The 14,123-nt window shown below is 36.6% G+C and overlaps 1 protein-coding gene across 4 annotated transcripts in view; it reads right to left on the reverse strand.

Moving 5' to 3' along the window:
• The window catches only part of IFT80 (intraflagellar transport 80), a 111,580-nt gene that overhangs the window by 83,328 nt on the left and 14,129 nt on the right, over positions 1-14,123 (reverse strand). For 3 of the 4 annotated variants that reach the window (XM_067737887.1, XM_067737886.1, XM_067737888.1), the window contains exons 3-5: positions 12,418-12,637; positions 3,047-3,157; positions 1,453-1,521 (exon numbers count right to left, since the gene is read on the reverse strand). In XM_067737887.1, the coding sequence (XP_067593988.1) occupies positions 1,453-1,521; positions 3,047-3,157; positions 12,418-12,637 (400 nt within the window). The remainder of the gene's footprint in view (positions 1-1,452; positions 1,522-3,046; positions 3,158-12,417; positions 12,638-14,123) is intronic. The other variant, XM_067737889.1, reaches the window with a different exon arrangement.

The raw sequence follows: 14,123 nt of genomic DNA on the forward strand, positions 1-14,123 counted from the left end.
TAGATCCAAGGGGTAATAAAAGGGAAGGAGATGATTGGGAAGAATTTAAAGAAAGAGAAGGAGCTGTACGGGGACAGTGGTGAAGGATCTTAGGCAAGAATTCAGATTATTATAATGGGTAATGAGATAAGCTTTCAAAATTTCTCTGAAGATCTGTGTCTTCTATAGACAACATATTTAGCAAAAGAGAAAAGAAAGGAAAAAAGGATATGTCTCAGTAGCAGCAACAGCTGAAAAGAACTGCAGCCCCATCTCCAAGGGGGTGGTGATGATCTCTAAACGAATTGTGTAGCTGCTCATAAGTCAGACATCATAAGGTAAGAATGCCAAATAATTAGCTCTAACAAAAATTATAAAGCCAAAAGTAAATGTCCATGCCTACTAGAAGATTAAAATAAAATTTATTTTCTAAAGGTATACTTTATTACTAAAGCAACAATAAATTGACACCTTTCCCTAACAAATTTACTGATGAATGTTTCTATGAACTCTAAATTTTCCACTCACGGATAAATATTCTATTTGGAGACCATCTGTACCAAAGATTTAACCTCAGGAGATAACCACTACCTATTACTTATGGTTACCTTTGCTAACATTTGGTTGATGTGTAGCTAAAGAAATGTAACTATTTTAACATATCCTAAGAGTAAACATGAGTTAAAAAATGAAATCTGGAAATTTTTGGAAGTCAGTTGTTAGAGATGCTTCACAAAATGACTTTATCATATACTTCTGAAGAATAATCTGCAAACTTTTTGGCAGCCTGTCTCTGAAGATCAGCTGATATGGGCTCAGGACAACATTAAAACTGCTTTATTGTTCCTAAGTAAACCTAATTTGGAAAATAAATCTGCTACATGGAAAAAAATCATATGTAATCTAAATCCCAACAGGTATGACCACTGGATTGACTTTATGGGCACTTCTTCCCAATGAACATGGAAAACCAAGCTGCTGCTCTAAGTAGTTGTAGTTTACCAAGTTTTGAATCATAAGAGTATCTGTTCCCCTCCATTAGTATAGATGTACAACATAATTTAGAAAGGGTGCTATTATTATAATATAATTAGAACTTTTTAAGTAAGGAGATACTCAGTGTTTTCTATTATTATTATTTACTTAACTAGACACCCAATCCTGTTCTAGATAGGATATGCTCATGATGCTTCAGAATTATTTTAAAAAGAATCATTAGCCTATAACTCCATTTATATAGATTCACTAACAAAGAAAAAGCATTTGAGTGGGTCTTATATTTCTTGGCTCAAACAATACAGTTACCATGGCCCATCAGGCAACATGAAAGTAAGAGGAAAAAGTGTAAATAGAAATAAGAGATTTCAGGTTTTGAACCTGACCAAAATCAGCCTGAGGAACTATATTAGACTAACTATATTAGACTATTTTTACAGGAAAATGCAAAGACATTTAATTGATTATAATACATACCTTGCTGAGCTAAAGTTGATCTTAGCATTCCAGTCTTTGACCAGATTTTTATTTGTCCATCTTCTCCAACTATAAAGAGAAAAGAATTGATTTTTTATCTATAGGAAATAAATGCAAACATTAAATTTACATATAAAAATCAGCAGTATCTACACTAATGCACATTTAAAATTCAGACACGAGTTACTCTACTTAGATATCACTGCTTCCTAAATATAAAATTTAACTGAAATTACTTTGAAACAATTTTATCAAAGTAGCCTGACTTCAATGACAAAATTATTTTTTTCCTTTAATCTTAGAAGACTTATGAGTATATTATTCAAATAATGCTTTCATTTTCACTGACGTCTCCATCCTAGAATTCTAAGAAAAGTGTTTTCAGTGTAATTAGAAGAGTTACAGCCAAATTCCAGTGAGTTGGGGACTGAATGGAGTGAAGTAATAAACTACTCTTTTGGACAGTTTGCCTGATGGGAAAGAAAGAAAGAGGAAGTTGTAGCTAGAGTTATTTGTTAAAGGAGGGATTTTTATTTCTTTTTTCTCAATTTTCAAGATGAATGACATCTGAACACATTTATATGCTGAAAAAAAAAAGGAAAAGAAAAAAAACACTGGAAAAGGAGAAGTCGAAAAAACAGGCAAGAGAAGAGAAACTCACTGATAAAAGTCCTACAGAAGGCCCAGGGGATAGGTGTGGTGGTTTTAAAATATATCCACAAATTCTTTGTTATTCCTTCTTTTAAGAAGTGAAGCTTAACTTCTCTCTCCTTTCTCCTTCAGTTTGGTCTATATTTAGTGACTTGCTTCTAATAGAATATGGTGGAAATGATGGCGTATGACTTCCAATGGTGGGTCATAAAATATATTGTGTCTTCCATCTTGCTCTCTCTTGGATCACTCACTCAGGGAGAAGCTCCAGCTGTCATGTTGTTAGAACACTCAAGCAGCCCTATGGAGAGGCCCATGTTGTAAGGAGCTGAGTAAGGCTTCCTGCAACAGTCATAGAGGAAGTAAGACCTCTTGCCAACAGCCATGTGAGTGAGCCATCTTGGAAGCAGGTCCTCCAGCCCCAATGGGGCTTCACATAACTGCAGCCGCATCCAACTTCTTGATTCTGAGACAGAACCACCCAACTAAACTGTTCCCTGTCTCACAGAAACTGTGAGATAATACATGTTTACTATTTTAAGTCACTAACTTTTGGGATAACTTGTTATGCAATAATAGATAACTAATATGATAGGTGAAGATGAGAATCCCTGCAGTAGGGCAGGAGATGGAAAAGAGATGGAAGGGGGGTAAAGTTAAATGAGAATATTTTGAATTTTAGAATTTTAAAGAATTAAAAGTTTTATTTACCCCACACTTGACCATTCCAAAACCTTCCTGACAGAACATTCTTCATAAGCCATATAGGAAAACTAATATGACACTGTGAATGATAACATTATATAGCAGTCTAGATCAATACTGTGCCAATTATTTGCTATTAGACAATGAAAGACACTATTGCTAAATGAAAATATTCTGTTCCTTTGGAAATTTTTCTTTAAAAATTTCATTTTAAATGTTATTTTTGCAGATAACCTACCTGTAACTAATGCTGTTCCTTCATAATTCCATCGTCCAGCAAGTACTGCTCCACAGTGAGCTTCCACACTTTTTTCCACCCTTCCTAACTTAGAAATCAGATGAAATTTGCCTAAAAGAAATTAAACTTGAGAAATCTATTTTATTAAATTAATTTATCCAATCAACAAACATCTGTTGAGTATCTACTAGTAGACTAGTTAGCATAGTGCTAGGCATGGGAGATACCAGGGCAAATAATATAATTATTCTTACTCTCAAGGGACACTCAAATCCATTGGGAAACAGGCACAAAAACAAAATTATACAACCTTGAAACAAGTGGTGTGACAGAAATATATACATGATACTATGATAGTTCAGAGGGACAATAAAATTCTGCTGGGATATGGTCAAAGAGGGCCAAGAGGAATGTCAAGAAAGCCTTCTATTTAAGCAGAACTTTGCAGTCTTGCTTTTTTTTTCTTAAAAATAGGCTATAGAAAAGTTAGGAAAGGTGTAGAGGAGAGGAACCAAGATAGTTAAATGGTGTTAAAAGATAAACTGAGGCATATTAAAAAATATTGAGTTTTGGGGAATTCCCTGGTGGTCCACTGGTTAGGGCTCCTCTCTTCCACTGCAGGGGGCCCAGGTTCGATCCCTGGTAGGGGAACTAAGATCCCAAAAGCCACGCTGGCAAAAAAACAAAACAAAAACAAAAACTGGACTTTGTGCAGAAATCAATTCCAATCCAGCAGTGCCAAACTTTAAGTGGTTAGGAACGTTCCACTGACAGGAGCTCAGGGAGAAACTTCTATAGAGAAAAGGCAGAAGTAAAGTAAGGATACTATTGATTGACTACAACTTAAAGCCTGGTTGGCTGTTTGTGATTGGTTGTCCTTAGGTTTCAATTTCATAATCTTGAAGCATTCATTTACAGGCTTAGATTTTGGTTTGCAGAGGTATACAGCATTAGAGTCACCTCAAGTCTAAAGGCCTCCTTGTTTAACTAATTGAATAACTGATAATCCCAAATTTTCAAATTCTTGCCTTATTTGATTTTACACTGTACCAGGCACCAGGTAGACAAAAAGAAGCAAGTTACTTAGTTGCTGTTCTCAAAAAGTTCACACATATATAGGCAAACAGCAAAAGGCTTACAACTTCAAAGGACCTAAGCAAACTATATAAGAGATGTCAAGGGAACAAATCAACTGTACAAAGAATAAGTGCTACAGGAAGCCAAAAAAATAATCAGTGTGGTTTTGAATGATCATGAAGTCTAATAATATATAGTTTGTAATAAAATAATTAAGTACAGTTGGTCCTCCACCTCCAAGGGTTCTGCATTCTTGGACTCAACTAATTGATTTAAAAAATACATAAATAAATAAAAACAAAAACCCAGAAAGCTCCAAAAGCAGAACTTGAATTTACCCTGTACCAGCAACTATTTACATAGCATTTACATTGTATTTACAACTATTTACACAACATTTATACTGTATTAGGTATTATAAGTAGTCTAGAGATGATTTAAAATATGTGGGAGGATGTGTGTAGGTTATGTGCAAATACTATGCCATTTTATATAAAGGACTTGAGCATCTGTGGATTTTAGTATCTACAGGGGTCCTGGAACCAAACCCCCTTGGATACAAAGGGACAACTGTACAGTAAAATTAGAAACTTTTCCCCAAATCAAAAAAAAGGTATATATTTTTTGTAGCAAAAGAATAATGTGGCTTGCTTAATCAAATTTTGCCTCAGAGGATTTATTTTGTTTGAATTCATTTTTAACTTAAGGCTTTTCAAGATTCTGGACGAATATTAACAATCCATTAAATATACATATTTAATAAGTCAGGTGCTTTAGATGGCTTTAAAACATTTCTCTGGAGAGCTCTAATACAGATGGCTTTAAAATATTTTACACTTAGCACCCTGTGGTTATTTCACTGACCACCAACCTATTCCCATCAATAAAGTCATTCTCCCTTTTTACACACATTGCACAATATTTGTAGCTCTGTTGCAGCATTTTTTTATTGGACTGTGATTCTTTTCAGAAGGCCATGTCTTAGTCATATTTTTATTTGCAATAGTGCTTTACGTAAGCAGCATTTGTTAAATTTACCAACTCAGTAACCATACTTAGCAACTTAAAAAAAAATAAGGACTACTTTGACATTCTTTTCTTTCTCATTCAATCTGAGAGCTGTCTTTTCCCATCATTCATTTTCTAGGCCCTCATCAATAAACTACCCCTTTCCTTCATCTAACCACCCACTAGCGCCATCTACTTTTCCTCATATCTTCCTTTTAATTTTATATTTACCTCTGGGTTATTTTTCAATGTAACAAGATTACTTTTTTTTTTTTTTTTTTTTTGCGGTACGCGGGCCTCTCACTGTTGTGGCCTCTCCTGTTGCGGAGCACAGGCTCCGGACGCGCAGGTCCAGCGGCCATGGCTCATGGGCCCAGCCGCTCCGCGGCATGTGGGATCTTCCCGGACCAGGGCACGAACCCGTGTCCCCTGCATCGGCAGGCGGACATCTCAACCACTGCACCACCAGGGAAGCCCTAACAAGATTACTTTGAATTCAACTGTGCTATTACACTCTTTATGATACTAACTTAAAATTAATTTGGATATACTTTTTTTAATGCATTGCTTTAGAAAGAAAATACAAGGGGAAAAAAGTCTCAAGAGGAAACTATAAAGATGACATATAGTGAGTGGCCATTATTTACTTTATCTAAATCTGTTTCACTAAATGTTAGCATATCGCCCAGCACAAAATATCCACATACTAAATTGTTGCATGTAACGAATGAATCTATCACCAAAGAGATTAACCAAATAGCTCCTGAACCTGAAATGAAGGGTCCGAAAATTTTTCTTTTCTTTGTATTTTAGAAATTTTATGTATTTTTGATCACCGATATTTCTTATCCTAAAACATCGAATACTGAATTTCTGACAAGTGCTGAAATTATTCTTGCTTCCCATGACCTCACAGAAGACACATACTGGAACAACTAAGGCCAACTCTTTGCACAGATTTGACACTCAATAAATCTTTGGTCTTTGTAGTTTGGTTGTTACAAATTGCTTGACTAGCGCCCCCAGAGTAAAGCATAAATATAAAACTAAATATATCAAAAATTTTAAAAAACACAGTTATCCTTTTAACTATTTTGGTTCTTCTCTCCAGCTTTTCCATAACCTTTTAAAAATGCTAGACCAGGGCTTCCCTGGTGGCGCAGTGGTTGAGAGTCCACCTGCCGATGCAGGAGACGCGGGTTCGTGCCCTGGTCTGGGAAGATCCCACATGCCGCGGAGCGGCTGGGCCCGTGAGCCATGGCCGCTGAGCCTGCGCGTCCGGAGCCTGTGCTCCGCAACGGGAGAGGCCCCAACAGTGAGAGGCCCGCGTACCGCAAAGTTATAAAAGGGAAAAAGAACAAAGTAGATTAAAATTACACGAAACACATTTCTTAAAGTTAGAAATGCCTTAAGAAATGTCTATGGAAACATGAGAAGGCTTGAAATAGGGTGCTAGGAAAAAGGTCACACGAGCACTTTTGCAGACTGCTTAATAGCAGAAAAGTTTTGGCAGATGGTTGCAAAAAGCCAGAGATCAGTAACCACTAACTTCTGACAGAAAGAAATGAACACATAAATGCTTTTTAAAGTGGGATTTTAAGTGTACATATTAACTAATAAGAGAATATGAGGATTACTTTAAGATACCTAATACAATGTATAAAAATATTCAACTTTCACTAAATATAACTTAAGGAGTATTTACTGGCTTTACAAAAGATTTTATACCAGAATTCCTTTACATAGCAGCTCCCCTAATGCATTTTAAATCATTCTTTTTTAAATGTAAATCTTGCAATACATTGTCAAAGAAAGAAATATCTCCTCTAAAAAGTAGGATACAGCTGCATGAAATATTCAAAAAGAAGTAATAATGTTGAAGAGAGAATTATTGGTGAGACAAAATACTTGGCAAAAGTCTGCTTTATGTATTTCAGGACCTGTGCCCAAATCCCATGGATCTTTTTTGAATGTTACCACTAACACAGAAGATGGAGTGGGTATGACAAAGGGAACACTGGAGGAGTGATGAACAAACTCAAAAGCCGTAACCATTTTTGCCAGCCTTGGGGGAGAAAAATCAAGAGAAGAGAGTTGGTGCCAACTAGAAGAGGGAACCTCGTAGACAAAGAACTAAATTTTGAAAAAGAATTTTTTAAGTACTGGGTTAACATCATACAAAATGAAAAAGTCCTAGTGATCTGCTATACAATATTGTGCTTACACAAAAATTATATTATTAAATATTGCACTGTACACTTAAAAGTTTATTAAGAGGGTGGATCTCATATTATATATTTTTTAAACCAGAATAATACTTTTTTATAGTATTTGATTAACAGAGAATACAGCATTGATACATAAAATGATCTCAGATGTTTATCTGGCAAGAAACACCTTGACCGACCACCTTTCAATAGCATCCACTTTCTTTTTTTTTTGAACATTTCTTTTTCTGTTTGTTTGTTTGTTTGTTTTTCCCGTACGCGGGCCTCTCACTGCCGTGGCCTCTCCTGTTGCGGAGCACAGGCTCCAGATGTGCAGGCTCAGTGGCCATGGCTCACGGGCCCAGCCGCTCCGCTGCATGTGGGATCTTCTCAGACCGGGGCACGAACCCGCATCCCCTGCATCGGCAGGCGGACTCTCAACCACTGCGCCAACAGGGAAGCCCTCTTTTTCTGTTTTTTTGAACATTTCTGGATTCTGTTTCTTGTCTTACTCTTCTACTTCTTTTCTTTGAACTATCATCCTTTGCCTTCACTTTCACAAGATCCCAGATATTCCTCATCCCAGCCTAAGAGAAAATACTCAGCTACCCTGCTTTGGTTCTCTCTTCTTCCTACATCTAGTTGTAGCATGTTATGTTACCTTATTTGTTTGTTTGTTAGTTTGTTTGTTTTTGTAGTAAACCTAAAAAAAGTAAACACTATAGTTTCTCAAGAGTCATAATATATTTTTCCACTTTTAATCTTGCAAATTTATCTTTAAATGATATTTGTCTTACTTTAGACTTTTTTCCCTATCAGAAAGTATTTTACCTAAAGCCAATGTGAAATAGAGACCCAAACAGCTATTCTTTAGTTAAGTGTACCTAAGTAGTCTTAATAAATCAGGGAAACACTCAGATAACAGAAATTATCAAGACTAACTATATTTACTGTCCATATTCATCAGATACAGGTCAATCTTCATACACTATTGACTTTAAAAAGGAAAATGAAAAGAAAATATATGGTAGACTTCCCTAGTGGCTCAGTGGTTAAGAATCCACCTGCCAGTGCAGGGGACACGGGTTCAATCCCTGGTCCGGGAAGATCCCACATGCCAGAGAGCAACTAAGACCGTGCACCACAACTACTGAGCACCACAGCTACTGAAGCCTGCGTGCCGTAGAGACCAAGCGCCACAACTACTGAGCCCATGCCCTGCAACTACTGAAGCCCGCATCCTCTAGGGCCTGCGTGCCACAACTGCTGAGCCCACATGCTGCAACTACTGAAGCCTGCGGGCCTAGAGCCCGTGCTCTGCAACAAGAGAAGCCACCATGAGAAGCCCGTGGACCACAATGAAGAATAGTCCCCGCTCGCTGCAACTAGAGAAAGCCCGCGTGCAGCAACAAAGACCCAACGGAGCCAAAAATAAATAAAAAGTTAAAAAAAAAAGAAAATATGTGGTATGCCACCTTCTATGTAATAAAAAAAAGGTGAAATGAGAAAATATACATGTTTTTGTTTCTTTTTGCTAAAAGAAATAAGAAAGGATAAACCAGAACCAAAGGGATTGGTTACATACAGGGAATAAATAAAAATAGGGTGTATGGGATTGGGTGGGTAGGAGTAGTGACATTGCTGAGTATATTTTTTTATATAGTTTTGACTTTGTGGAACCATCCATGTAATATTTTACATATTTAAAAAATAATCAAATCAACAAGGATGGGGAGATGAGACCTTAAATGGAAAACAAACAGAAATAAATACACTTAACTATATTTTAAATGAATAGCAACAACACTAGTAGGGGGGAAATGCCAAGTAACTTTGAACACAAGACTTTGACTCTATATCCTTGACTCTATATCCTCAGTGTAAAGATAAAAACAACAGTAAAATATTAAACTCTATTTTTTTTTTGCAATAGTATGGATTAGCAATTCTGAAACAACCTGCTGTGTATTGTAGAATTAAACAAGTAAGTAAATATATTGAGAGTAATGGGAGCCAAGCTTCCTCACTGTTTCCAAGTATGGGGAAAAAAGACTAGAATTAACCCTGTGGTGCTGAATTAGAATTGGCGGTATCAGAATGAACTCATGATTTTTATCATGGAAAGGAAGGAAGGGAGAAAGGGGAAGGAAGCAAAGGAAGAGAGGGAGGGAGGGAGGAAGAAATTGCTGTAGATTTGTATATTTTAATACATATTTCTATTCGTATTTCTTAGCTCTGTCCTGTGAAAGGACCTTGAAGTAAACACATCCCATTGAAATGAGCATACCTGGCACACTCATCTTGGCTTTTAAATACCATTAAGCACCCAGAAAAGAACAAGTCTCCTTGGAGAAACAGCTTATTTGGAAGCTGGGACTGGGAAAGCACAAAATGAACCTGGAACATCTTGTGCCAGCAAAGAAGTGCTCAAAAGATGATGGGGAAATATACCCCCCAGGGTAAAAAGAAAATTCATTTGAGCTGGCTTCACGGAGCTCCCACTGGCCAAACCTGGGACAATTGTAACATCAAAAATTTTAAATGGTAGTAATAGGATGCTCAAGAAATAAAATAAGAATCTATGAGTCTAATCTAAGTAAACAAATAAATAAATGGGCAGGAGACAGAAGGCTCTTCCTTGCAGTAAAATACCAACAAATCAATATAAAAGAAATTATGGAGTTAAAAAAAATCACCATTTGGCAACAATCTTAGTAATAAATGATTCAGCCAAGAGACATCAATAGATGCCAAGACAGTGGGAGGAAATCTGAGGAGGAAAACTTTCAGACTTATATAGTCTGAAAGTATCCTTTCAGAAATTATTAAAAGGGAAAAACATTAACTTTACACTAGATTAATTTAGTGAACACAACCTTTCAAAATAATCAAAGTTAAAGTCACCAATAATGGGTCAAATCAGCATCATGAATCTTCTAATATGATGCCCTGAGTACTGCTGCTAAAATGTATAACTGGATTTAATCATGAAGAAACATCAGACAAACATGAATTGAAGGACATTCTGTAAAAATAACAGGCCTGTATTCTTCAAAACAGTGGAGATCATAAAAGAAAAACTGAGGGGTTGCTCCAGATTAAAGGAGGCTCGAGAGATATGACAAAACAATGTGTTATTCTGTACCAGAAAAAAACAAATTTCTATAAAAGATATCATTAGGACAATTGTTAAAATTTGAATATAAACTGTAGATTAGATAACAGTATTACATCAATGTTAAATTTCCTGATTTTTATCAATGTATTGTGGTTAAGTAACAGAAAATCCTTATTCTTAGGAAATGCATTGAAGTATTTACGGTTAAAGTGGCATATCTATAAATTACTCTCAAATGTTTCAGAAAAAAGTATATGTGGGTTGGGGGGAGGCAGGGGGGAGAGAGAGAGAAAGAGAGAAAGAGAGAGAAAAGACCAGCAATGATAAAATATATGGGACAAAATGTTAACAACTAGTGAATTTGGATAAAGGATATGCAGCAGTTATTTGTACAATTCTTGCAACCTTTCTATAAATGTGAAATTATAACAAAATTAAAAGCTTTTTTTAAAGTCAACCCTTCATTTTATCATAAGAGGTAAACTAAATTCTAGCTGTGCTCAGAGTCAATCTTGTAAGCGCTAGGCACTGTACCAAATACTTTCACACAATATCTCATTTAATCAATATTCAGAAAACTAAGTTTAAAAATTACATGTAAAAGAATTAGAATCTGATGTGATTGTTTGCCATAACATCCCTTTCCTATTCTGGCTACAAAAGCCCTCTTCTCTTTCCCTTTCCACGGTGGCCTAAGGCCTGCCATGCTCTGTCAATCAGTGTCCCAGTCCCTTGACTAAAATGATTCACTCAGTGATGGGCATGTGACCCAAGCTTGTCCAGGACTTCTCTGCATGTTGACTGCAAGTGATATTGAGGAAGAAGCACTCTCTCTGCTGACTTTTCTTTTCCTGTAGGGTAAGCCTTGGGCTGCTGGCTGCCATCATGCTCACATTTTGGGGCGAGTCTATCCAAGAGATGGCAAGAATAGGGGCCTGGGGACTTCCCTGGTTGTCCAGTGGTTAAGAATCCACCTTCCAATGCAGGGGATGCGGGTTTGATCCCTGGTCAGGGAACAAAGTTCCCACATGCTGTGGGGCAACTAAGCCCGCGCGCTGTAGAGCCTGTGCACCACAACTAGAGAGCCCACGTGCTGCAACTACTGAGCCTGCGCGCTCTGGAGCCTGCGCGCCACCACTAAAGAGCCTGCACACCACAACTAGAGAGAAGCCCACACACCGCAATGAAAGATCCCGCATGCCGCAAGATCCCGCGTGCCGCAACAATGATCCCACATGCCACAACTAAGACCTAACGCAGCAAAATAAATAATAAATAAATAAATAAGTAAAATCTCAAGGGGTTGTGTATGTGTTATTTAAAAAAAAAAAGAATAGGGGTCTCATGCAGTTGTGCTTAAAGATCTACCTCTGGAGCTAGGTAAACCAGAAAACTCCATCTGTGAATAAGTTAGCCGAGTAAGTTTCTGTTACTTTTGATGAATGTACTCTTAACTGATATAGTAGGTAAAGTGTAATACAGATGAAAAACAGTTCAAGTTATTTCTAGGAAAATTAAAACATTTCCTTAAAAAATAGAATAATCATGCTTTTTACTCACCAATAATAAAACTATGGTCAAATTAATCTCCAGCTCTGTAAGTAGGAATTAACATGTACTAGAAAATAAAGACTATATTTGATAGCTTACTAAATGAGTGTGTGTTGTACCATCTATTTTTAGTGTGGTTATGTTATACAGTTAAATTTGACAAAATTAGAAACCAAAACTGAAAAAAGCCTAACAATACCTGCGAGCACAGAAAAAGTAAAGCCAGAGGTTCAGATTCAATCCCAGTATATGCCAGTTTAATTCACCTTCTTCTATGACAATAGTTTTATAGCCTATACACAGACGAACTGACTACATAGGAAATGGATAAACAACTCAAAACATGTCATACTAAAATGTTATGTCTTTTAAGTATAAAGATTAGCATATAACATTTATTTAAAACTTACCATCAGAACTTGTGAGAACAAAGCTTTCTGCTTGAGTTTGTTTCTTTATGCCTAAACTTTTCGGAAACCAGTGAAGATCTATTGGGTAAATATCATCAGGCAGCTTTACTATTTGACTTGTTTCACTAGTTAACAAGTTCCACTTCACTATCTGGTGATCATCACTACATGAATACAGTTCTTCAGCAGTATTCCAGCCCACACAGCTTACTAATTCTTGATGTGTCACCATGTTAAGGAGATATAAAACACACACAAAAGTCTTCAGTCTTAATAAATACGATATTTTGCAGATGCAGATTATAAGAAGAGTATAAAATAGGACCAAATGTTTCAAGCTTCTAAGCCTATTTTTCATTTTATGACTTTCATATTTTTTCCATATAAGGAAAAGAAAATAAGCATCTATCAAAACAGTTGTAAGAAGAATGGAAAGCAAGATAAGAAACCCAGGTGCCAAAAGAGAAAAAAAGAAAGATTTGACTATATGAAAATTTTTAAATTGTGTTACAAAGTATTCCATAAACGAGGCAAAAGATACAAAGACATCTAACAGAACAAAAGGAATGAAAGGATCGACTCTAACCCATTGGGGAGTAAGTGGGGAGAAAAGGGAACTATGCTTTTTTTATTTACATATATCTGTTTCATTTAAGTTATTAGAATAAGCATGTATTATTTTGATAAAAGTTTTCAAAAATCAAGTGTTAAAATAAGACTGACGGGACTTCCCTAGTGGCGCAGTGGTTGAGAATCTGCCTCCCAGTGCAGGGGACACGGGTTCGAGCCCTGGTCCGGGAAGATCCCACATGCCGCGGAGCAACTAAGCCCGTGCGCCACAACTGCTGAGCCTGCGCTCTAGAGCCCGCAAGCCACTACTGAAGCCTGCACGCCTAGAGCCTGTGCTCCTCAACGGGAGAAGCCACCACAATGAGAAGCCCGCACACTGCAATGAAGAGTAGCCCCCGCTCGCCACAACTAGAGAAAGCCTGTGAGCAGCAATGAAGACCCAATACAGCCAAAAATAAATAAATAAGTAAATTTATTAAAAAAAAAAAAGAAAGAAAAAAAGACTGAAATCTAACAGTAAAATACCTGCTTAAGTGACACATTATAATAATTCACCTAGGAAAAAACCTACAGCTTAACAGCTGAAACTAAAATCCTACCAAATTTCCTGACATTAAATTCAGGAAGTAATTCAATTACAATTTACTGTACCTACAAGGTAATATGGATAAAATATGAACCCTAAAATTCTTACTTTAACCTATTTTTTCAGTCTCTGATTTATCAAGTGGATTTCTATAAACTGAGGTGTTCAAGTAGCCCTCACTTCCACCATCAGAACAGGCTGCTTACCCTAGCAGAGTTGTGTATCTAGAGAAGGCACTTCAGTTTGTCATTTTTGAGATGCTTTCTCCTGCTTATATGTGGATTTGTATATTACCACATTATCCTGGTTGGGTTGTTTGCTCTTTTGTTGTTATTGTATAATCATTTTACTGCCTTCTCTTCTCACCAATGCTTTCTACTGGCTCATCCAAGCAATCAGTAAACTCTAAGGAAAAAGAAAGAGACTATGTGCCAAATTAATTCTGGGATGGTCTAAGATTTTTTTTTAATACTTCAAAATATGATAGATTAAGCAAAATAACCGAAAAGGTAAAAAAGAAATTATGGAGAGTTCTTAAGAGACTGCACAA

Source organism: Pseudorca crassidens, chromosome 5 (genome assembly GCF_039906515.1).
Source record: "Pseudorca crassidens isolate mPseCra1 chromosome 5, mPseCra1.hap1, whole genome shotgun sequence".
Lineage (NCBI taxonomy): Eukaryota > Metazoa > Chordata > Mammalia > Artiodactyla > Delphinidae > Pseudorca > Pseudorca crassidens.